The sequence below is a fragment of the Python bivittatus genome, unplaced genomic scaffold, assembly GCF_059951505.1.
Source record: "Python bivittatus isolate LINGU-HERP-01145 unplaced genomic scaffold, Pbiv_v1 ctg000610_np1212, whole genome shotgun sequence".
In the NCBI taxonomy this organism is placed as follows: Eukaryota; Metazoa; Chordata; class Lepidosauria; order Squamata; family Pythonidae; genus Python; species Python bivittatus.
The window spans coordinates 44,937,775-44,963,334 of NW_028277088.1; the positions used below are offsets into that span (position 1 = coordinate 44,937,775).

At 36.6% G+C, this 25,560-nt stretch overlaps 1 protein-coding gene and 1 long non-coding RNA gene across 4 annotated transcripts in view; one reads left to right on the forward strand and one right to left on the reverse strand.

The window, feature by feature from the left end:
* Positions 1-25,560, reverse strand: part of ULK4 (unc-51 like kinase 4) — a 183,322-nt gene that overhangs the window by 115,475 nt on the left and 42,287 nt on the right. For all 3 annotated transcript variants that reach the window (XM_088150921.1, XM_088150922.1, XM_088150923.1), the window contains 6 exons: positions 24,334-24,417; positions 17,601-17,762; positions 16,248-16,430; positions 12,688-12,815; positions 6,447-6,580; positions 2,662-2,783 (listed from right to left, as the gene is read on the reverse strand). In XM_088150921.1, the coding sequence (XP_088007047.1) occupies positions 2,662-2,783; positions 6,447-6,580; positions 12,688-12,815; positions 16,248-16,430; positions 17,601-17,762; positions 24,334-24,417 (813 nt within the window). The remainder of the gene's footprint in view (positions 1-2,661; positions 2,784-6,446; positions 6,581-12,687; positions 12,816-16,247; positions 16,431-17,600; positions 17,763-24,333; positions 24,418-25,560) is intronic.
* The window catches only part of LOC148214615 (uncharacterized), a 137,894-nt gene that overhangs the window by 96,256 nt on the left and 16,078 nt on the right, over positions 1-25,560 (forward strand). The gene's annotated exons all lie outside the window — the stretch shown is intronic.

The following is a 25,560-nucleotide window of genomic DNA, read 5'->3' on the forward strand; positions in this document are numbered from 1 at the left end:
GCCAAGGGTGGGACTTCACACTCCCAATCAACACTGAATGGAATCAACCGTGCAAGTAGGAAGAGAACCAGCACAATACAAGGCTGCCCACTCCCAACCCACAGAGCTCATCCAGGAGGATACCATTGTTGATGGTACTGAAGGCCACCGAGAGGTCAGGTAGAGGCTGGATAGATGCACTACCACCATCCCGCTCCCACCAGAGGTCATCCAAAAGCACAGCTAATGCTGTTTCAGTCCCATGCCCAGGCCTGAAATCTGACTGAAAGAGGTCCAGATAATCTGCTTCATCCAGGGTCTGTTGAAGCTGCTGCACAACCACCTTCTCCATAACCTTCCCTAAGAAAGGGAGGTTGGATACTGGACAAAACTTGATCTAGTGATGGTTACCAGCTTAATTGGTTTTGAAAAAGGAATTTAAAAAATATTGACAATCTCTATGGTTTCTGTTCATGATGGCTATATACTGACTTAGTAGTATTAGAAGCAGAGTAAAAAGATCAGAAGGCAACTACCTTCCTAACCTAGGAAGGTCTTTCCTTCCTGCAGAAGTCTATGAAACCAGTTAAATCCACAGAAACCAGACAGTGATCTCATCATGACAAGGAGCTGGTGGAAATTTTCCCTACCCTGAAATCACATCTTAGCTCTCTAGATCTAACATGTGGTCTCCTATATGGGTCAGGCCTGTGATCACCTGGGAGAAACCCATGGTTCTGATGGTGACCATGAACTTATGATCCACTTCTCCCTTCCCTAAGGAGAATAAATTGAAGTTCACTGGAACCAAAAGTCCAGGGAATTCCAACTCCAATCCCATGACAAGACTGAACAGCTCAGGTAGGGATGATGCAGTATAGCAGAGAGGCCAATACAATGTTAGCATATTACTGTATGTGGGAAAGGAGATAGGAAGTTTCCAGACACACGCATACTGTTCTCCAGTGGTATTTATTTTTAACAGTGCTTTTTCAAGTAAATAATTTGTGCTTTTTATTAGATACAATGGCCTTAGCTTAACAAACAAAGCTTCTGACAGTTTCTTAACAGTCCCTCCTTTATTCACATAGGTGTTACTTTTCACTGCTGTAGTTTGCTCACTCTGCAAGATGGCTACTTTTACTGTGGGACTTCCTTTTAGCCTATGGAGGAGGGAGGAAAGAGGGAAAAATATCTCTTCCTTTCTTGGAATTCCAGCATCTTGGTCAACCTTTTCTTGCTGACTCCTTTCTAAATATAACTCCAGTCCTTTTCCCCAGGCAGTCTGCACTGCAGATCTCTTGTTTTGCTTCTACCTGCTCTTGCTAGGTTATCAGTTGCAGATTCCTCCTTCCTCCAGAGATCTTCTAACTGTGCCTGCTTGCCTCCAACAGATCCTGTCCTTGATACACACACAGCACCTCCAGTCCACACAACACAAATACAACACCGAAACTTTCCTCCATTGCCTAATCAATCCGCCCCTTGTATTTCTTCACTAAAAGGCACTTGCATATCTTCATTAAAAGACAGGTAAGTCTTAATTACACAATAAGCTTCTAGGCCTACTCCTTGCACGGAGTTGGCAAACAGACAAATAATCTAAACTTGAGACTGATTACAATACCACACATCCTTCAGGGCATCTCCCCTTGCCACACATACACTATATCTTCTGATATCAGTCCTGCAAACCCCTCACAATCTACAGAAATGGGGCAACATATATGATGTTATTACCAGGTCAGATTGGAGTAGAAAGAGGATAGGAGGAATACATTTGCTCAAAAACATTAGCATTTAAGTAGCATTACATATATGAGACATTTCCAAGATACAGGCTGTTAGGGGTAAGTGCTAGTAGGCACATATGGATTTGTCTCTATTTTCTTCAACTTGCATTATATTACAGAAATCTTCTAGAGGTTTTAAAGGTCTGAAGGTTTCAAACGGTTATTTCCCAAAATTTTATCTCCATTTCTCTTTCAAAGCACTGTTGCAGTCAGCATCCTAAGTCACCTGACATTTTTCTTCCCATCTTACACTGTTGAGTTTGGAGCAAGTACTTTTTACTTCAACTAGGCACAAAGGGAGGGTGACAAAAAGGCTTATATCCTGCCAATTCATTATATGCCTTAAGGGCTTCATGTCTTCCTTTTCTTCCCCTTCCAATAGTACTCAGAGTGGAAGCAGAGTGACAGCAGTACAATGAGAATAGCATTGGGGGCAAGGAGCAGAGGGTACAACTCTCTAAGTGTGCACGCTGGCTAATGATACACTGATTACCTTGACTGTTCCTCTAAGAAAGTGAAGATGGCTGGCTGAAGGGGAAAAAAAGCCATGAATACATAACATCATTTACTTACCTGAAGAGTGCTTATGACAAAACTGATCAATGTTAACAAATGATGACATCCCATAATGAGCAGATTTATAGTGAATGGTGGTGCTGTAAACTAGATTTAGATAGATTTCCTTTTCTTTTCTCCAATCTCCTGCACCAAATTCCTTTTAGTTAGTTACTACTCTTACTCTTTTTCTGCTATTTGCATAATGATGCTTTCCCCCCAAAAGGGAATAATATGAAGGATATAGGTGCATGCATTTATTGGCTTACAGCCAACAGAGTCCAAAAACAGCCAGCAAGGCAGTAATAGACTTCTTTTTCCACTCTAACAGTACCTGAGATGTCACAAGATGAAGTACCACAGGCATCATTGGAAGACATCCTTTTAGTTGTTTGGCCTGAACTGTTGATGGATGTTTGCGTCCTGATACATTGGCTAAAGCAGCAAGAATTTCACCTACAAATTATAAGCATCACAATATTAAAATCAAGCATCAGTCTTTTTGTCACCCAACTAAACTATAAACCATGGTTTCCAAATTCCTATAGCTGATTTCTCATACCACATACTAAGCCAAAAATAAACCACTTTTTGGCATAGCACAAGCCTGATTCGCATGTTCCAATAGCATCAAACTGCAACAATTACTTAATTCCTAAGCTGGAGGTTGCCATAGAAGAATATAAGTTCTCTTTCTGGCACTGAATTCTGTAGATCCTTTTTGGTTTACATATTATACTATAAAGTGAGCTATACAGAGTATAAGAACATAGCTGAAAACTTGCTGAAATCTAAAAGTTTTGACTGAATAGCAAATTTCAGTTTGCATGGCTGAACTCAGGCTTAAGCACATTCAATCAAATTTTAATAAGCATTCCTATAGTCAATATGATTATGCAACATAATATTTTTTAAATGAGCAACTTAAATGAATTTCTACTGTTTGAATAAATAGTATATGTAATTTACATATATCTACATCTACTGGATGAGTCAATGTTTTAAAGTTGCTTAGATATAAAGTACAGATAATTTAAATCAGCCATTAAACAATTTCTAATAAATTCTGACAACTTGGTTATTTAGGGACTAGCAGCCAACAACATATTACCAGTATTAATGTATTAAAGACTTAATACTTTCTTCAGAAAGAAAAGAAAAACACTTCTCAGGAAGAAAGAACTGAAAACTGACAAGCAGACTGACTGCTTAGCCCTCCAGCTGTTCCACATTTCTCACTGTGTCATTCGAAGCACATTATTTCTCAATTCTGTCACTGAAACAGAATATAAATCAATTAAATATTTATTTCAGAACCAGCTATTCCTCATATACATGAAATGTAGGAATGTGCAGCTATTCAGGTCGGAAGTGAAAAGGGAAAATACTGTATGTGTTTGAGTCAAGGAAGTGCCAACAGAGTGTGGCAAGGTTGTCATGCCCTATTGTCGCCTCAACTCAAACATAATTTTCCTGGGACTGCACAGCTGTTATATAAGTCCAGGTAAGAATCTAGTTTCTTTAAGAGGAGCTGATAAGTGCATGTCCCTCTGAAGCACCCTGTTCACTTTAGATCCAAATAGTTACACACCCCTGATTAGAAGATCCCTTTTATACTGATTGATAACACTGTTTTAAAGTCTTAAACTTGGTATATTTTGAACTCTCAAGTTATATCTCATAAGTATTTCTCCTCTAATTTCACTTGTATTTGCTTTATTCCATGAAGCTCTTATACACCTAGAAATGTTAAGTCTGTTCTCAAACAAATCCAATTCATCTTTTCTTTTCTGTATGTTTTACAGCTGTTCTCTTCATAAAAAATTCTATTATCAGTCTGATACAATATTTGATCTTCCTAGCTCCACAGAACTGGATGCCTCATGAAGCTCCTCTCCTTGAGACCCTGAGGCAGCCATGTATTCTCAAAGGCTTAGCGAAGATACTTTGCAGTTTTCCCAGGTCACCTGCATGTACTTTTTTGGGGACTGATCTCTAAGTGATATGGCTATGCATGTACAGACAATCTAGAAAGGTCCTCAAAAACAATTGTATCATTCCTTCTGAATAATGCAGTTGCTTCAGTGTTGAGAGGCTCTTTGCTCATGCCTCTCATGATTTATAAACTGCACCTCAATGAACTTTCACAGCCTTAGTACCTCCATTACAGCAGGTCAGGGGCCACTCTTAAAAACATTTTGGGGATGGCTGAAAAGGGCGCATTGGTTAGAATGATGATGTGAAGCAGATGAAGCCAAGATCTTCTGGTCAATATTTCATTGAGTTTTTGAGGCAAAGTTGGAGTTATTTTTTGTTTCTTAAACATTTTTTTGGTTTCTTAAACTACTTTAAGGCTTATTCTGTATTTTTTATTTCTCATCTCAAAATGATAATGTCAGGCCTAGCCCAAGGAACTCCTGGAGACCGTGCAGGTTCAATCAGCGAGGTTTATTAGCTAGCGCTTGTTTACAGAATCTTCTCAGACTGACCAGTAGTTCCCAGGCACAAGTCTCTACTATCTTCTGGAATGTTTAGGGATGCGCCAGCTTTCTCCGCTTATCTCCAGAGCGTTGCTCTGGAGACGAGAGCACCGTTTTCACCCCCCTTCCTCCATTCCAGTCCATCATAGATAAGAAATAATGGAATCAATTTTCAGGCATTAATTAGATACCTTCCAGCATGCAAAAAAATGGATTTGGGAATTGTATATTCTCTGAAACCTCCACTTGTTACTTTGCAACCTCAGATTGTTACTTCTGTATTACAGCATTATTCTTTTCCTACTGCTACTAATTTAATTATCATTGCTGTTCTCAGAATCTAAACTTGAAGTAGCATATATCTTGTAATTCTCTACAGCACATATTGGTAACTTTCCTCTCCTTTCTCCATCTGCATATTCTCCCAAAGCTGAACTCAGAGTTGCTTGGCAAGCTTGGGAGAGTGTAATTGAGCTAGAAAAGTGAATGGGGATGTCCCTCTCACTGAGTTGGTAACATGTCCAAAATACAATTTAAATGGGGAAGCTAGATGCAGCAAGAATTATTCTGTGCACTAGCTTCATTTTAAATCATTCCCAATTAGCTGGACAGAAGAAGCTGCATGCGTATCACATACTTGCTAGGTGTATCGTGCACTCAAGACACATATAAGGTTGAGAGAGAAATATAAGAACATAAGCAATGCCCTGCTGGATTGGACCCCTGGCCCATCTAGTCCAGAAGTCTGTTCTCACAGAGGCCAATCAATTGCACAAGGAAGCCTGCCAGTCTCCCAGAAGATGGTCTTCAGAGGTAGTCACAGTGCCATCAAGGCTAATAGCCACTGATCCCCATGACTTCCATGAATTGGTTCAACATGTTTTTGGGAGCCAGCCAAGCTGGTAGCTAACACCACATATTGTGGTAGTGAATTTCAAAGTTTAATTATGTATTCTGTAGAAACATATTTCCTTTTATCTGTCCTTTTATCTTCCGGGATTTAATTTCATTGGGTGATCTCTGGTTCTAATACTTTGGGAAAGGGAAAATACCTTTTCCTTACCCACTTTATCCACACCATGCATAATTTTCTACACCTGAATCAAGTTCCCTTTCATTTGCCTCCTTTCTAGACTAAAAAGCCCCAGTTGTTGCCACCTTTCCTCATAGAGAAGCTGCTCCAGACCTTTCATCATCTTAGTCACCCTCCACTGTGCCATCACTATATGCTTTATGAATTGCGGTGATCAGAACTACACACAATGTTCCAGATGCAATCGCACCATAAAGGCATTATGATACTGGCATCTGTATTTTTAACACCAGTTCTTATTATTCCTAACATGCTGTTGGCTTTTTGTACAGCAGACACCCACTGTATCAATAACTTTACTGAACTGTTTACCATTACTCCAAAATCCTCTGATCCCATTAGTCTGTATGAGTAGTTAGGATTTTTGGCATCAATGGGCATCACTTTGCACTTGCTTGCGTTGAAAGTTGGGATATGGGGAATATCTGTGGTCCATTGCCAGTGTCAATACTGAAAGGTTTTCCAGGTACTATTCTGAAGCATTTGAAAGAAAACACATAAAAAACAAAAGGGGACGCTATTTTATATTAAAGCAACAGAATTTACCTAGAAGTAGTGGCAGCTCTTGCACAATGTGATAGATGAGAAGATCCAGGCATCTTGACAGGTATTCATTGTTGCTTTGCTGCTCTTTTCCTGGTGTAGCTTTTCTGCTGTCCCTTTCTATGTACATCACCAATCTATTTTTAAAAAATGCAAAACAAAAAAGACCCTGATGTTTCTCCAAAAGATGACTGGCACTAAATTTACATAATATTTAGACTGTGATTAGGAAACCAATTTTAGGACCAGTTGTCTCAGAATTTATTCTGAATGATCAGAATCTTAATTCTGTAGCAGTAAAACCAGGGGAAATTATTTAAGTGATGACAATAGCCATAACTGGTTATTTGGTTATGTGAAATTGTACAATTTTGCTTCCATATGAAGTCCAATTCTAAACACATTAATCTGCGATTTCTTCATACGGTAGCAATTGCCTAACGTTAAATATAGGAACCTATTATTGGATAAGGAATTCCATCACAATGTAGCAGAGGAAAATATGACTATGAAACTATAAGGTTGCTCCATCAGATCTTGTAAGATGCCAAATTAAATGGCAGTAGCCATTCCATTTCCCAGATCTTCTCCATATCTGCACTCATAAATAGCTGCTTCACTTTGCTAGCAGGCTGGGAAAAAAGTGGTCTATGCAGGGAAAAATCTGTTTGATGTACAAAGACTAAGTCAGACAATGACATGGTTTCATGTTCTTTAGATCAAACCAGTGAATCCTTTTATATGAATATTCACTTCCAAAATAAAGCAGTACTTTAATATCATTAAAATTCTATGTAATTCTGCTTTTTTTGGAAAACTAACTGCAGATGTGAAATAAATCATCTAGCTACATGATATCAGTTGGGAAACACAATAAGAATTATTCAGTGGTGGGTTGTAAATAAGGAGCTAATCCATATCTCTCCTTATTCCAGCTCTGAGGTGGCTGCTTAAAATTATTATTGTTGGTTGCATAGTCAGCCAGTTGTTCAGACTGGATTTGGCATTTTTATCCACCTATCAAGTCCTTCCCAAGGACGTGGGATAGGCAGATGTTATTGTTTGCTGGTGTTAAAGGTATAGTTGCAGGATGTATGCTGTTCCAAGTAAAGCTGCCTTTTGCAATTGACTGATGGTGATTTTGTCAATGCCAAATGTTTTGGGATTGCACCTAAGGCACCTACTACTATGGGTACTATCTCTGGGGTTTTTTTTTGCCATAGTTGTTCTACTTCTATTTGCAGGTCTTTATATTTTTGTAATTTTCTCCAGTTCTTTCTCTTCTCTTCTGCTGTCTTCAGGTATTGCAATGTCCACTATCCAGATTTCTTTGTCTTTCTTATCAACAATTGTTAAGTCTGGGGTGTTGTGTGGCAGGTTCTTGTCTGTTTGACTTCTAAAGTCCCAGAGCACTTTAGCTTCTTCATTTTCTATTACTTTGTCTGTTTTGTGGTCCCACCAGTTCTTGCTTGCAGGCAAATGGTATTTCTTGCAGATGTTCCAATGCACCATTGTTGTTATTTTGTCATGCTGCTGATTGTAGTCAGTCTGTGCAATCTTCTTGCAGCAGCTAACTAGGTGGTCCACTGTTTCTTCAGCTTCTTTGCAGAGGTCGCATTTGCTGTCTGTTGCTGTCTTCTCAATTCTGGTTTTGTATGCATCTGTTCTTAAGGCTTGGTCTTGTGCAGCCAGAATTAGCCCATCTGTCTCTTTCTTCTACTTTTCGGCTCTTAGCCACTGCCAAATCTTGGTGTTATCTGCTTTACCTGCTAGTTCTTTTGTGTACTGGCCATGTAATACTTTGCCTTGCCAGGTCTCTTTTCTATTCTTCATTTGGTCTTTCTTATAGGCCAGTTTGGTCTCTTCAGTATTCAGCAAGCCTTCATGGTGTACTAGCTTCAGTGCATCTTCTTCACTGTCCTTCAGATAATCTTCCAATACCCTTATTTCTTCTTCAACTGTCTGGTGTACTAGTAACATTCCACGTCCTCCTATGCTCCTTGGTAAGTGGAGTCTGTCAACATCGCTGAATGGATGAAGGGTATGATTGTCATTATTTTTCTTGTCTTCCTATCCAGGTCTTCTAGTTCTGCTTGAGTCCAGTCCGCTATTCCAGCTGTGTATCTAATGATTGGAATTGCTGGTATAATAATTGACTTGCTGGTATTTCCGTCACTGAGTTTGGACTTTAAGATCTTTACTCTCATGATGTATTCATTACTAATCTTCTTCTTTACTTCAGTGTGCTTGATGTTGTCAGCCTGAAGGATGCCCAGGTATTTGTAGTGATCTTCTTCACCCAGACTCTTGATGTTATTTCCATACGGCATCTTGATTCCTTCAATTTTCACTATTTTTCCCCTGTTGATGGCAAAGGTGGCACATTTGTCCTGTCCAAACTCCACTGCAATATCTTGGCTGTATATTTGGATAGTGTTGACAGCAATTCCATTTCAGATGTGTTTTTCCATACAGCTTCAGATCATCCACGTAAAGGAGGTGGGATAGCCTGGCAGATGTTTTTGATGTTTGATAGCCATGGCCTGACTTGTTCAGTATTGTTGACAAAGGAATCAATGCAATCACAAACAGTAGTGATGATAGTAAGTCTACTTGAAAGATTCCTCTCTTGACATTAACCTCTCCCAGTATCACCACTGACCAGCAACTGTGTCTTCCACTGTGCCATTGATCTTTGCACAAAGCTCCTGATGTTTCTACTGACTCCTGTTATTTCTAGGCACTTGATTATCCAGTCATGTGGCAGGGAGTCAAATGCCTTCTTGTAATCAATCCAAGCTACATTCAAGTTGGTCTTCCTTCTCTTACAGTTTTCCAAAATCATCATCTTGTTGTTGTTATTATCCCACCTTTTTTATATAAAACTCAAGACAGCAAACATATTTAATACTCCTGCTTCCTATTTCCTCACAAAAAGAACTTTGTGAGGTGGGTTAGGCTGAGACAGAGTAATTGGCCCAAAGTCACCCAACCAGCTTTCATGCCTAAAGGAGGCCTAGAACTCACAGTCTCCTGGTTTCTAGGCCAGCACCTTAACCATTATACCAAACTGGCTCTCTATTACTGATCAATAAGTTATTGATTGATGGAGGTCAGCAACTAATTATTGTCTTATAGTTTTTAAAATGCTTTATAATGTACTTTTCCATCCCCCTCTCAAATTTTTAATTTATTTATTTTTCAAATTTATATAGCCGTCCATCTTACAAAACAAGTGACTCTGGGGAGCGTACAGCAAAGTTAAAAACAATAATTAATAAATAACTATTATTATTATTATTATTATTATTATTATTATTATTATTATTTTAAAAGTGTTAGAAACTATAAAATACAGCTAAAAAGAAATAATGGACAAAGGGATGTTAATAATAACGGAGCCACCTCACTAGTTCACCAGTTCCCTGGGTTCCCCAGAGCTGATGGCACAACAAGGTCTTGAGGGACCTTCAGAAAATCAAGAGTGCTGGTGCCAACCTCACCTCAGGGGGGAGGATATTACACAACATGGGTGCCACAGCCGAGAAGGCCTGCTGCCCAGGGCCCACCAAATGTAATTCCCTAAATGATGGAACTCAGAGCATGCCCTCTCTATTAGATCTGGTGGGATGGGCAGATGTGGTTGGCGAAAGGCGGTCCCTGAAATAACCCAATCCCATGCCACGTAGGGCTTTAAAGGTCAAAACCAGCACCTTTAACTGGACCTGGAAACAGACTGGTAACCAATGCAGCTTGCGGAGCAGAGGTGCAATGTGTGTTTTATGAGAAACACACACAACTGCCCACACTGCACCAGGTGAAGTTTTGGATACTCTTCAAGGGCAGCCCCATGTAGAGTGCATTACAATAATCCAACTGGGAGGTGCCTAGGGTATGAGTGTCCATGAGTAAGGCCCCTCAATCTAAGAATGGGTCCAACTGGCACACAATACAAAGTTGTGTGAAGGCCCTCCTAGCCACGACTGCCACTTGCTTATCAAGCAGGAGTCATGAGTCCAGGAGGACCCCCAGATTGTGCACAGGGTCTGTTTGGAGCAGTGTAAACCCATCCAGCACCAAAGATGGCACAGTCCCAGAACCGGAAGACCCCAAAACTCAAAGCCACTCAGTCTTGCCAGGGTTCAGTTGAAGCCTGTTGTTCCCCATCCAGACCCTCACAGCATCCAGACACTGGGATAAGACATCCACAGCTTTGCTTAATTTGCCAGGGGCAGAGATGTATGATTGAGTATCATCAGCACTTTGATGATATCTCACCCCATGGTGATGGATGAGCCCACCCAGTGGTCTCATGTAGATGCTATTCTGAAACAGGACACTAGATGACTTCTCAATCTCAGAACCCGCTGCCCCAACATTAGCTTTTGGGGACGGGGGGGGGGGGACATTTAAAACAATATCCTGTAAAATATGCTAGTTTAAAACACTTAAATTTTCCCAAAGATACATAGTAATTTAGACATAGTAATTTAGATATCAGTTCCTTCCTGATATCTGGTCCTAGTTTCTGGTTAAGCCAAGTTTTTTTTCTCTGTTTAAAGTAAAATTTTCAAAGGAGTTTGCCTGCCTGACAAATAACTATAATTCTTGCGGATTAAATAACTCTACTATGATATAAAAATAGTATTTTTATATATATGACCATTTTATTTCCAGCACCTTACTATAAACATTTGTATGACAAGCTGAAAATAATACATTTAAACAGATCAGCTTTGTTTAAAACAAGGCTTATTCACACCTTATGAAATGTAGAAAAGCTATACAACATGTCAAGAAAAAAAATTCTGGGGAAAAGTTATTCAGCATAACCTTTACTACAGAAAAAATGCTAATTCAAATACTGCTATATCATAGGATTTATTTAAAGTTTATTTACTTGTCTTGTGTATGTGAGTTTATGTGTGTGCACGCAAACAGTTATTTTTAGGCTATCCTGAGTGAAAATACTTAAACATTACAATTAATAAAAATCTTAGGTTACCAAAAAAAAAAAACCCTTTGCCCTTATAAATCACTTTGTCAAGGATGAAATGGATTGAGGATATGAAAGGTTTGGAGGAGACTGAACCCCCTCACCCCTATCTTTATATTCCCTTTAGCAATGGAAAGCCAGCATTTTGTTTCTATTTTAATATTGATATTGTATCATTAAGGTTTCTCTTCCTAAGTATAAAACACTTAGTGAGATTCTCTTTTCCCTTTTCATCTTGCTTCCTCAGAATGTAAACCAAGTTCTATTATGTTTTTTTTTAAAGAAATGAAAACACATGCTATGAATTTAGAAACTGTCAAACTCTCACAGGAAACAAAAGTGGAAATAAAAGAAAGTACAATACTCAAAGAATGATAATAATTGACCATACAAACAGAAGAGCCAGTAAATTCCTGGCACTCAAATAAAGGAGTCATCAACAAATCAATGGAACTAGACATGATCAACCAGCTGGCCAAGGGCCTGATCCAAATCATACACAACAGAGTAATGAGGTAGATCAGTCAGAAAGAGCTAACACCATTCCCAACCACCAATCAATTGATACTTCCTTATAGACGTCCCATCACCAACCAATACACAGAATTCAAATTCCACAAAGACTATAAATATTGCAATCCCCACTTCTGGACTATTATGCTGAGGAAGCCTCACTGGAACTCAAGGTGAAACATCTGCAAAAACCATGACCAATAATGATCTCTCTAAAGTCAGAGAACTCCAATTAAAAATATCCAATACTCAAAATAGTAACTTTGCAAGGGAACCTTACCGTACCCCATTATTCTTTAATCAAAAAGGTAGAGCAAGGTAATTTTCAATGACAAGGACAAGTAAATACAGCTTAGCAACTGTGCTACATTTTGAATTGACCAATAACATAGCAATATGCAGAATGGGAGTACTGACTCCAGTTTTCTCTGGTCTGCTCATGTAGGAGTTTGTGAAACATCACAATAATCTGTATCACAAAGTCATGTTTCAATTACCCACTTGCTAAGAGTAGCATGGTAGTGTCATACAGGCCTAAAGAAGTTTCCAGAGCCATACAGAGCCTTTAATAAGTGCAACCAGAGATCACCCATTTCATAACTGTGATAGTAACTTATCAGATCATCCAGCACAGCCTCAGCAATGGAATATAACAAATACACATTAACATGAAACAATCCACAGTAAAAGTTTTTGAATATTTTTATGTTATTAAAATACTTATGAGTCATGTACCTTGCTTGGCAACTCAGAAGTAGCATCTCTTTATTATTAATTAAAATTTGTAATAGGACCAAAAAAGCTTTTGCTCGAATTGCAGTAGAAGGACTTTCAAGTAGTCGAATAATTGTAGTTACAAGGTCCTGGGCAAAAAAAGTACAAACAGTGATTCAGTGGGAAATACATATGTATAGATGTATATGCGTACAGACAAGGCACCAAATACAATATAATGGTCAAGGTATTGGAGCTGGACTGGGGAAAAGCTTACAGATAGTCCTGAACTTATGACAATTGGGAATGGAATTTCCATTGCTAAGCAATGTGGTCGTAAAGCGCGATCATATTGCTCAGCAACAGTAATCCCTGCAGTCTCAGTTGCCACCGTTAACTGAATCACAGTGCTTGTTAGGCAAAGCAACTTCCTGCCAGTTTTCCACAACCAAAGTCAGCAGGGAAGCTGGCAGGAAATTGCAAGTCCCAGGCTGGCAGGCAGGTAAATGGCTGCTGCCAGTGAGGGAGGGAGGGAGGGAGGAGCTGCATAGAGGTGTGGGGAAGGTGCACAAAGGGAGTGAGGAGGCATCGTGCGGGTCAGAAAGGGTGCACAGGGGAGTGTGAGGTACTGTGCAGGTGGAGGTGGGTGCGTGGGGTTGCAGAAGTGCATGAGAGGTGCTCCGTGGGTCAGGGAGGGTGCACAGGGGTGCAGTGTGAGTCAGGAAAGGTTCGTGGGGGTGTGTGAGAGGTGCCGCGTGGGTCGGGGAGGGTGCACAAGGTTGTGTGAGTGGCCAGCGCAAGCACTGAGGAACTGGGGAGGGTGCACAGGTAGGGGAGACTTACCCCAGCGACTTGCAACCTTCCCTGCCAGCTTCTTCATTGACTTTCTGGGAGAGCCGGCAGGGAAGGTTGCAAATGGTGATCACGTGGTGCTCGGCAACCGGTCATAAGTGTGAACAGGTTGCCAAGCACCCAAATTGTGATCATGTGACCACGGGGGCGCTGCAATGGCTGTAACTTCGGGGACTGGTCGTAAGTCCCTTTGTTCAGCACCATCGTAATTTCAAACAGTTGCTGAACAAATGGTCGTACGTCAAGGACTACCTGTATTGGTTAATTTTGTGCCAGTCATTCTGTCATCTTCTCCCAATGTACTTCACAAGTGGCTTTTGAGGGGATCAAATGAGGGGAGATTCCTATATATGCCACCTTGACCTCCCCCTGAAGGGCGGAATGGAAACCTCCACAAGATCCAGAGTTTTCATCAAAATAAGCTCCATCCTTTTGGCAACATGAGCCACGTACAAAAGGGGCAGATCTTGTGACACAACACTACTTTTATCATTTACTTCCCCTTGGCCCCCCATTTGGATACCTCAGCAATAAATAAATTAGTTAATCAACAGCATATTTACACAGATATTTTAGGAGAGATGTAGCAAATTTATGGAGCTATGCAAGTCTGCTGTACATTGCAGAAATGCCTCAATGCATCTTTAGGATGCGAGAAAATGCAATTTCTCTGAGCTGTTTCCTGTATTGTAACAAACTGAGAATGTAGAGCATCCCCAGGAAGATCTAATTCATTAAAAACATGAAAAGTGATTATACATACATACATACATACATACATACAGAGAGAGAGAGAGAGATTTATTAAAGAATGGATTACAAATTACTTAAATTAATGAGAGACAGAGTTGAGAGCAAAATCGTACATTTGTGATTCATTTTATTACCAAAAATACAATCAGAAAAATATGTAGTCATATGAAATTATATCAATTATGCTAATTCACTGTCAATCAAATCAAATCTTTATTAGTCATAGACCACCATAAATTCACTATGTGAAATTTTATACAAATTATAATGTACTTGAGCTCTAGTATTTATTTTGAAATTAATTTAAATGATACATTTCTACACAGAATAATAATATAAATTAATAAATAATTCTTCCCAATTTATTCCTAATTCCCATGTTATTATTATATATATTTAAGTGCAACATGTGCATCATAATTAATGATGATGAGATTATTATAGGAAAGCAAACAAAGGTCTTTACCACAACCTAATTAAATTAATTAAATTACAGGAATGACAATTATTTCCCTGCACCTTTATCTTTACTCTTTGTTTGGTTAAAAAGAAATGTCCAGTTTACTGAAAATATTATTTCTGAACAAGGTATTTCTAAATTTCACTTATAAATTAGCCCATAGTTTTCTAAATAGCATAACTGAAGTGCAGCTTTAAATTCAATCAGTAACTTTTTTTTCTTTTATGTTCCTAGGAAACTCTATGTCAAAGTAGTTGTCCTTATTATTTTTTCTCAAGGTATTTCTAAATTTCAGTTATAAATTAGCCTATGGTTTTCTAAAGATAGCATAATTGAAGTGCGGCTTTAGATTCAATCAGTAACTTTTTTTTCTTTTAAGTTCCTAGGAAAGACTATGTCAAAGTAGTTGTCCTTGGTATTTTTTTTACCCTAGGGCCATTATTAATTGATAGCCATATTTCAGCTCATACAATTTATTGAATTTTAGCAGCAGCTCATTCAATTAACCCTATCTCTTGGGATAAGCCAAAAAAGCCATGTCAAATTTTACTTCTCGTTATTTTATCTTCAGCTTATTTTAGTTACCATTTCCTCTTTTAGTGATGTTCAGGTATATGCTAACATAGCCAAAATGGCATCACCTAATCATCAGAAGGAGATATGAACAGACTCTGTAGACCTACATATTTAAATAAAAAATAAAGCTTTAAAGAAACCCATAACAGAGAAAAACAGATTACATACTCATGATAAAAGGGAAAGGCAGAGAAATATGAACAAATCTAACAAGGCCATTAATTGAGTTTCAGTTGGAGACATAACCATAGTCTATTCCTAGAGAACTGCCTGCAGTAAGCTAAGATTTAGTTAAAATCGTACAATGTGCATTGTGACATTAATAAACAAACTACTCCTTTTGCACCTATGTTGTGACACAAGTACAAAAGAAGCAGGGTTTACATCATGACACACATTTCATCATTTGCCCCCTTTACTGTTCCATCCTCTAAGCACCTATGTTTCTCAAGACTGACTTTCAACCTTGTACTGGAACTCAGTGAAACTTCTGAAGGAAAGCACTGGATTATGATGGCAGTTCCACAGAAGAGTGCACTTGCCCAAAGCCAAAGGAATAATGAAACTTATATGCAGCTAAGTGGAAACAATGAATAAAAAATGGACTCAACAGAAACCACAACCTTAACTATACAATGACTGTGATATGGATAGAAGACAATACTGTCGAGTTTCTCAAACTTGGAAAGAAACTGGTGGAGGATGAAGAGAAATATGGAGGAAAGAAGAGAAAACACCAGAATGAATAAAACTAGATTTGAAAGCATAATTAAATGAAATCACATGTAAAAACAGGATGGGAACAGAGAGTAGAGAAATGAGCAACTGAAAAGTAAGGAGGCGAAACGTTAGTTTGATGTTTCAAAGTTTAAAACCACTACTAAAATAAGTTCATATAAATACTTCTTTCACGATATAGAGGAGCAGATTTAAATCAAACCTTTTCTTGAGTCAGCCTCTGCAAATGGATCCCACATGACAACAAAGCAGAGAACATTGTCAGCATGTACTGTTGAACTCTGCAAATTCCAGTTGCCACTGAATGTATCACAGCTGTTAATCCCACCTTCTCAATTACACTCTGGAAAACACTTGGTGAGTGCCGGGTAATTTTACATAATGCCTGTGTAAAACAAACTCTGTTTGAATAACTTTAATAAATGTAAATACAAAGTAGTTTCAAGACTCTCAAAATAGTTTACCACAGTTAAAAACTTAATGAAATAATTTCACTCTTGGCCACTAGCTTTTTGAGGGAAAGTATAAGATTGTGACATTCATTATTTATTTTTAAAAAGTCTATCTTGCTTTCCACCAATGAATCCCACTAAAGTGGACATATAAAATAAATGAAATCATTATTTTTATTATATTTTAACTCCAATAGGAGAGAATACCTGTAGTTGAACTGTGGAGTTCTTGGCGCTCTCTGAGCTTGGTTGTTTGCTTGCAAACATTTCATTACCCAACTAGGTAACATCATCAATCGCGAATCACATTGATGATGTTACTTAGTTGGGTAATGAAACATCTGCAAGCAAACAACCAAGTTCAAAGAGCACCAAGAACTTTATATTTTAAAGTTAAATCTTAAAATGATTTCTTTAAAGTGTGAAACACTGTTCTCTGAGCAGCATGAAGGATATTCCATAACTAGGAGGGCACCTCCACATAGATTAATTTTTGGAAACCATATCACAAAATTAAATTAACTAACAGAAGCTGTTTGCATTAAACTGATAGGAAAATGAGCATACGTTTTCTTTTATCCACAAGTTTTTTTTACAGAATTTTAAGAAAACACTAACATTGCACATACACATCTGATGGAAAGTATTAGGCTATAAAATGCTATATGTGCTGGTAATACTAAATAAATCATTTTTAAAATATATTTCTATTACAGTAAAACCTCAATTAAATGAACCATTTGAAGCAAGGTGTACTATTAAATCTAAATGACTTTTAAATCCAAATTTATGTGATGTGATTTACATATTTGCCCCATTTACATATTTGTATAATTACATAATGAAACAAATGATGTAGATTGACGCAAATGATATAAAAGTGTCAATTACAAAACTACACCAATAATATACATTATGTTCATTGTTGGCACTGATTTAGAAACAACAGACATTGTCCATTATTTGGGGATGAATTCTAACTTAAAATTACGTCCATTGCATCCTAGGTCTGCTGGAGAATTGAGCTTTTACTGCAAATCTTAGGATTTTAAAAAAATGTCATGAAAATTATGAACTGGGTAAGCAAAAACAAAAACACTTACTGAGATAGCAGTTATTCTCAAAGAATCTATGGTGGAGTGCATAAAAAGATACCACAACACAAGTCCAATTTCTCCAGTAATAAATCCTTGAGCATGAGAAGAGAAAGTGGAGCATACATTTTCAACAATTTTTGCTGCTATATGATTTATAACACGCTCTTCCTAGAAAAGGAAAAAATGATTATCATTATGAGGGAAAAACAAGCAACATCAAAACAACTATTCAAAGACACAAAGTTACAGGTGTGGAAAATCCCCAGAACATATGATTAATTATGTTATTTCTACCGCACCACAAGGGCAGATTCAAATGGTGTTGCTTTATATTCCCATGCCCTAAAATAGCTTCTGCTTATCAGCAATCAAATAATATTAGGATTAGGAACACACTCATGTGTTCTTTACTCCAGCCTTTTTCTATCTTTTGGTTAGCATATAGCATTTGCAAATACTGTATGGAAAATATAATAAACCAGAACATAAACAGAACTTACTTTTTCTCCCCCTTACAACAAAGATGAGAGCTGAAAATAAATAGATGAATCCCTTCTCCAAGAGATTTCATTAAAGTCCTTTTCGTTAGATGATTTAAAGCGGAGATACCAGATGCCATTTTTTACAGAAGTACTTATGAATTACAATCCTGTATGCCGATTGATATTTTAATTGATAGCAAAGTTTGACTATCATTTTCTTATTCGACATAGTTCATTTCTACTTTAATATTTAAGATTATTCCCAATAATCTTATGCATTCTATTCGTCTCCACTTCATACAAAAAGAATATAACGAATGAATATAATCCATTGTAGAGCAAAATTATCAGTAGGAAGTAGCAAATCAAATGCAGAGTTTGCTCCTCTTACATCTGTTGCAAAACATTATTTCTACAAATAGAGGTTAAATACCTATATTCAGTGAAAATTATCTGCATTCGTTTTACCTTAACACATCTTTTGAATATCAGGTTCATGTTGTTCACAGTAAAAACAAAACTATTCAGACTAAATCAAAATGGAATAATTAGTATTAATATTACACAATATAATACGTATCATTTGTAAAAACTCTTGTTTCTGTAAAGAAATTTAGACTATGCTTGTGTCTGTGTGGTGTACTCATATCACATACATGAATATAGATATTATAGTAACTAGCTGGCTCTTCATTAAGCTTTGGTTAGCATTAAAATTATCCTTGCAACTTCAGCTAACCTTTCAAATATTTTTCAAATATTGGATTTACACACCAAGCTACACCATGATTTGCTTAACCATGATTACTGACTATACTGCAATTTGCCGTATTTGAACATCATGTCAAGCTACAATCCATGCTTTATAAATCACAATAGCTATATTCACATATGCTAATAGTGTATTGAACTAGCTAGAGTGGCTGGGCTCATAGAATCACAGAACTCAAAGATCTGCCCCCCTGCTCAGTGCAGGAGTCCAAATTAAAGTGCCCCAACAGATGGCTATCTAGGTAATGCCTAAACATAACATGCAAAGGGTGGCCCTCTGCTTTTCTGGGTAATTGGCTTCACTGTTAAATATGCCTTCCTGCAATTTTAATTTATTATTTTATGTCTGGCATTCTAAAATGACAAGATAACAAGTCTTGACCTTTTTCTGTACAGCGTTCTTTCAGTCTTCTCTTCTGAAGGCTAAATATTCCCAATTTCTTTAGTATCTCTTCACATCTAACCCCATGATCACCCTTACTGCTCTTCTCTCAACCTATTCCATTTTTGTCTGAATCCTTGAAGTGTGCTAGCACAATATATAAGATTGGGTCTAACCAATGCAGAATACAGCAGCATTACTTCTGCAATTTGGAAACCAAACTTCTATTGATGCAGCCTAAAACTGCACTGCATATTCAGTATGAATTCAGCTACTATTACCTTTTTACAACTCTATAACCAAGCCAGGTATTTCTCATCCTATATATGTGCTTGATTCCTTTTGTCTCTTAAATTTCATTCTTTCATTTCAAGCCCTTCTCTCTATCTCTATCTTCATTTGTTTAGCAATATTTATGGACCTACCCAATCATACAGACTCTAGGCAATGTACAAGATGTACAATGTACAAGAAAGAAACAATTAAAATGAACATAGAATTACATAAGAAAGTAAAATGGCTGCTCAAAATCTTCATCCTGAACCAAAGTATTAATTATCATATCCAATTTTGTGTCATCTACGTATTTTGTAACAACACAGTGAAAATTCCATATGTATCTGACAGAAAGAAGACTCTGATTTAAGGTGATCCCCTGCCCACAAGAAAGAGAAAAAATTATAAACATTGTCAACTAAGAGCTTCTAATCATAGCAGAATTGAATCCAAGAGCTTTCTAATCCTTTCCCAATAAATGTGTACAAGTGACAAACTAGCATATGTATGTGTATGTATGATTTTACTGGCAAAAGCTGCCCTCTGAAAAAAGGCTGCACCCAGAGTAGCTACTGGTTAAAATGAGAGTAAGATAAAGTTTCTTTTATATAATTAATTGATGCCCCCATCTGAATATATCAAATATTCTCACATACAAATCCCTTATATACACACATACGCAAAAATGCATATGCCCACCGCTACACATTCCCTGCCTCTAGCAGAAATAATAAAAAGAGAAGGCAAAAGCTATACATGTGAACTAAATAAATAAATAAAATACAAACAGGATGGAGATCAGGTAAAGATTAGGGGCATCTGCACTGAGAAGGTGAGAGAAAGGGTGAAATAAAACTAGAGGCGGTGAACAAGGAGAAAAGAAGAAGACATCATACCAAATTAAAAATTCACCAGGCGAGCAGTCCTTCCCAAGTTGCTGGTGACAGCTAATTTTCAAAGGTACCTATATAAGTGCATTCAATAATGTCTCATAATGTCTGTAGATTTCCACAGCCATTTGTTCCTCTGCCAATTTTTCACAGCTTCTCAGTGAATGTAAAATGTCCCTCTCCCCTTTTCACAGACATTATTTGATTAAAAAAACAACTCTTGTCTTCCTACTGAGTGAACATAATAGGTGGCACAGGTGTCTGTAATTCCACTTCTATTTCAGATAATAGTGCTTCCTGCATACATCAAATAAAATTACAAAAATATTGACTATAGAATAATTTGATAATTCAAAGGTTAACAATGCGAATCTTAGTTTAAAAACAGTAATTCAAATTATTTATTTAGGCACAATGCTTCAAAATCAGCATAAGTTAAAAAATACAAAACTCAAGCAATGAAAAGCATTAATTATGACTATGCAGAATATACCCTTTAACATTTTTGTAAAATGTGTGTATGGCAGCCAACAATGAGATGAAGCATGCTCTAGGACAGTTAACTGTAACATATTGGCTGCAAAACGGTCATGGATTGTCACAGTGTTCTAGAAACTCAATGAGCCTGTCAAGCTAATTCAATTTGCTGAAATCTGAGATGGACTTGCTTGAGCCCCTCTGAGGTCTATTATCAAAGAGTATGTAAGCAGAAAGATTGTGCCATTTACTGCTTAGTTAGTTCTCTGGAAAGGAAGTTTGAATAAACTAATATTTGGTTGTCCATACTGAAGCACTCCACTTGTCATATTATGATCATATTATTTATACTAGTTGACAAAAGTGTATCCATAAAATATAATTATCACCTTCACCAAACCTTCAATGTGTCCCCAGGACAAACTATTTTCAAATAGAGATGGATTAGAAAAATACAATTATAGCAATAAATGGTGTTTTATTCTAAAATCTATGTCATATTAAATAACAGCAGGTTAAACAGAAGTTGGTATTAAACAATTACATAAAATAAAAGAGAATAATTTCTTAAATAATTATCTACTGTCATTTAGATAATAAATTAAAATACTAAAGGAAATGCTTTAAACTATTCTTCTTTTCATATCTAGCACCAGCCCACATTATTGTTGTTGTCCAGTCATTCTGTCACTTCCACCTCTTTATGGCCCAGTGGATATCATTTTGCCCAAACTGTCTGTCAAAAATAGCTTATTTGATATCTTAGAAGCTCATGCTTGTATCATCATCATCATCATATGATAATATCTAGCCACAAGGTCTTCTGTCAGCTTCTTCAACTACCTTCAATTTTTCCAGGCATCAGGATCTTCCCCAGTGACTCTTGCCTTAGTACTATGTGTCTAAAATACTGAAGCTTCAGCTTCATTACTAGTGATTATGAGAGCTTTACATCATCAAATACTGAATGATTTGTTCTTACTGTAGGCCATGGTATTCTCAACAATACTTTCCACCACCACAATTAAGAGGTATATTTAAAAAAAAAAAATCAACTTTTCTAGTAGTGCAGTATTACCTGAGACAGAATCTTAGGATTTTTTATTGAGCAAAAGACCTGCTTTTGCACTCACTTCTTTCATCTTCAATAAAAAATGTCTTATGTCTTCCTCACTTCCAGCTATCAAAGTAGTCTCACTAGCATATTTGAGGTTGTTGTTTCACTTGACTGTTGTAATTCCAAATTCTATTTCTTCTAATGCAGCAATATCATGATATATTTTGCAGGTAAGTTAATTACAATGACAGAAAACAAGCTTGGTGCATTCTTTTCCATATTCTGAACCTTTTAGTTGCTTCATATTCTGCTTTAACTATTGCTTCCTGGCCATGATACAAATTCTTCAAAAGACAAATGAGGCAGCCTTGTACAGCCATGTTATTTACAGCTATCCACAACTGGTTGTGGTCAAAAGCTTTTGTATAATCAATAAAACATACTGAATGGTAGAAAAATGGCTCCTTATCACTGCCTCTATGAATTGAATAACCTGCAAGAGAAAGATTAACCTGGAGGCCAAGGCACTATGATGTAGCAGAAAGTCTTGACCTATGTAGTGAGATAGCCTAGGCTATGAATATACAATTGGAAGCCAGTCATCTAGATAATGGAACAGTGATACTTCGCAGGTGGTAAAACACAACAAAAGAAATTGTACAAACATCTGGAACATGGAGAAGTCAAAACAGTAAAACACAAATTTGGTAAACAGTTCCATCTACTGTTTAACAAAGAGGAGCAATGCTGGAGTATTACTGATATGTGAAAGTTTGCATTCCGGGAATTTGCTCCTGTAACATATTGGCACTTGAGAAACGGGCCACTCCAAGTCATAAGCCAAAATCAGATGACTGCATTAGAAAGACAAGGTATAATAACAAATGGCTCTGAGGTATTTACATGAAATGACAAAGTCTTAAAAAAATAAGAGAAAACAAAAAGGAAAATAATAACAAATTTTGATAAAACAGAAGAATTATCAACTCAAGGCTGAAAGGGCTAATACTGTGGTGGTTGAAAATAACCTGAATGGGAGCCAGAGACTCTAGAGAGATGCAGTGATGCTGACTCCGGTATTAGAGTGAAGGTAGTCCACTGCTTCTTTGTTCTTTCTTTGGATTTTGTTGCATTCTGGAGAAAATTGTTCTGTATTTTTTATTCTTTACTTTGAATAAAATATAGTATTTGAATTTTCAAAATTATTATTTCAAATATAATAGAGTGGGAGGCACCATGGGTGACCAAAAAATAGTAAAGTACTTATTTCTACTTTTTCTTTTGGTGATTTTTAAAACCATTTTCCACTGCTCTAGAATCTAATCCCCATTGGTTTAATATCCTGATATTTGTGATTTTGTTATCCATGGTTGAGGTCCACCTGAAAAGGTTTATTGATGAAAAGATACAAACAAGAGAAAACGTGAAAGTAGTGAAGTAGGATGATTTATACAAGGCAGATTTGTCTAGCCAGATAAGGTTTAGAATTCCTTCTTCGATGGTCTTATTCAATGAGTCAGCCATGAAGACAAAACAAAGAACATTCAGAAATAAAGAACATTTCTCCAAGTATAATTCTATTTGGAATGGGTGACTTCAGTTGACACCTAATATGCCTGAAAATATTATTTCTGAACTCTTGTTGAAAATATTAACATTACTACTCCATATGTCTCACATTTTCTTTGGCCATACAATAGAAAATTATGGCTACATTTTACTCCTATTTTTGATATCATTAACAATTAACGATTAAATTCTTCTCAATGATATTTAAGACAAGCCCATTCTTCCCAGTTCAACAATATCAATACAGTATCCAAATGAAAAAAATCTGAAGGAAAAAGATGTTTCCTTGATATATTTTTCTCTACTCATAAAAAGCTTTATCAGCATTTTACGAACAAGAAAATTCTTATGCCTTGAACTTTAAACTTTAAAGTTATCCCTAAATTAAATATATGAAGCAGCAAACTAAGATTAGTATTTGCTTTTTTGGGCATCACTGATATAGCATTTTTCAAGAAAAGACATCACGTAAAAGGCATATCAACATATCACCTACAAAACTCAGAAACCTACAAATGCATAATGCAAAAGGATTGTTAATTTGTAAAATATTCATTAATAAAATGAATTTAATTAATTTATTTCTATAACTTGAAAAAATGTTAACTAAGCTATTTTGTTTTCAAAATCAAATGCTAACTTATAAATGATGAGCATACAAAAAAAAAGCATTTTTAAAAATATTTTATTCTTCTGTGGATGATGGTTTTATGATGATTTAAATTCAGAAGCAATCCCTCATTAACAAAGTTCTTCACAGCTCCAGGCTACAATCCTCACACAATGCCTAAAGAATTATTACAGTTGAGAAATTGAGAACAACAAAAAAACTTACTCCTTCCCGAAGGCACCTCATTAGCACAGTGTAAGTAACAGAAGGAAGGACCCAGCACTCTCCACACTGCTCTTTTTTTCCTTCCTGTTAATGAAGTGCAAAGACCAGAAATGGAATTTTAAAAGCAAAATTATGTTTTCCCTTTATTGTAAAAATTATAATTTTTTAAAAAATGCAAGTTCATGTTTTAAAATTATATCTTATATTATGGGAGTCACCCAAAACAAATTGTTTAGGTTTTTTTAACACGTAATTGTCACAAATTAGCAACCATTCTAAACCATTTCTTCTCATATGGTTCTGTTTTCTGATCTGGTTGTCTGCATGAATGATATGAGTGTGTACACTTATATACATACATATCCATTATGTTATTCCCTTTCAGGGTAAACAAAATTATGCAGAGTACAGAAGAAAAGATATAATAACCCAAAGAAATCAGACATAAGAAAATATAGCTAAACTTAATTTACACTAGCACAATACCTGTCTAACTTTGTGAACCATCCTTTCTTTCACCATATCCAGACACTATTTAATACCTTGCCTTTTAATCTTTAAATCTTACCTCTCTCTTGTTGAGGACCTCATCAGTTCTAATCAACCACAACTTCCTAACCATTCCTTTCACTCTTGACCTTTCACTTGTCCATCATATATTTGTTATGTGATTTAATGCTCACTCATTCTCTCCGTATGACCAATCCACCTTAGCATACTCTTTTCAAAGTTGTCATTGACCAGTATGTATGTCTTTACCTTGGTGTTTGAAACATTAATTTTTAAGTCATATTCCTTCCTGCATAATAAAATTCATTTAATATTTGGTGCAGATCATCTGAGTTGTTAGCATTGTCTGTATACAAAAGTAACATATTTCACATCCTTGACCAACTTTACATATTTATCCATAGATGCACTGAACAACCAAGAGGACATCTCATATATTTGATTACTCCCTAATCAAATCATACTGAGCATTCCATTTATTCTCACAAGATGTATTTCATGGAATGTACTTCAGATGTAGATATATCTTGTGATGAGAGGCGAACTTGTTCAAAAATGTAATGTAATTTAAGTGCAGTTATCCTGCACTGATATTGTTGCTTCATTTTTATTCAGGTTTAATGCCCTCACTTAATGAGCTTAGGAACTGACTAGAAAACTAATATGGCAAAATTTAAAACTTCTAGAAGAAACAATTAATGAACATGTTTCTAGGGA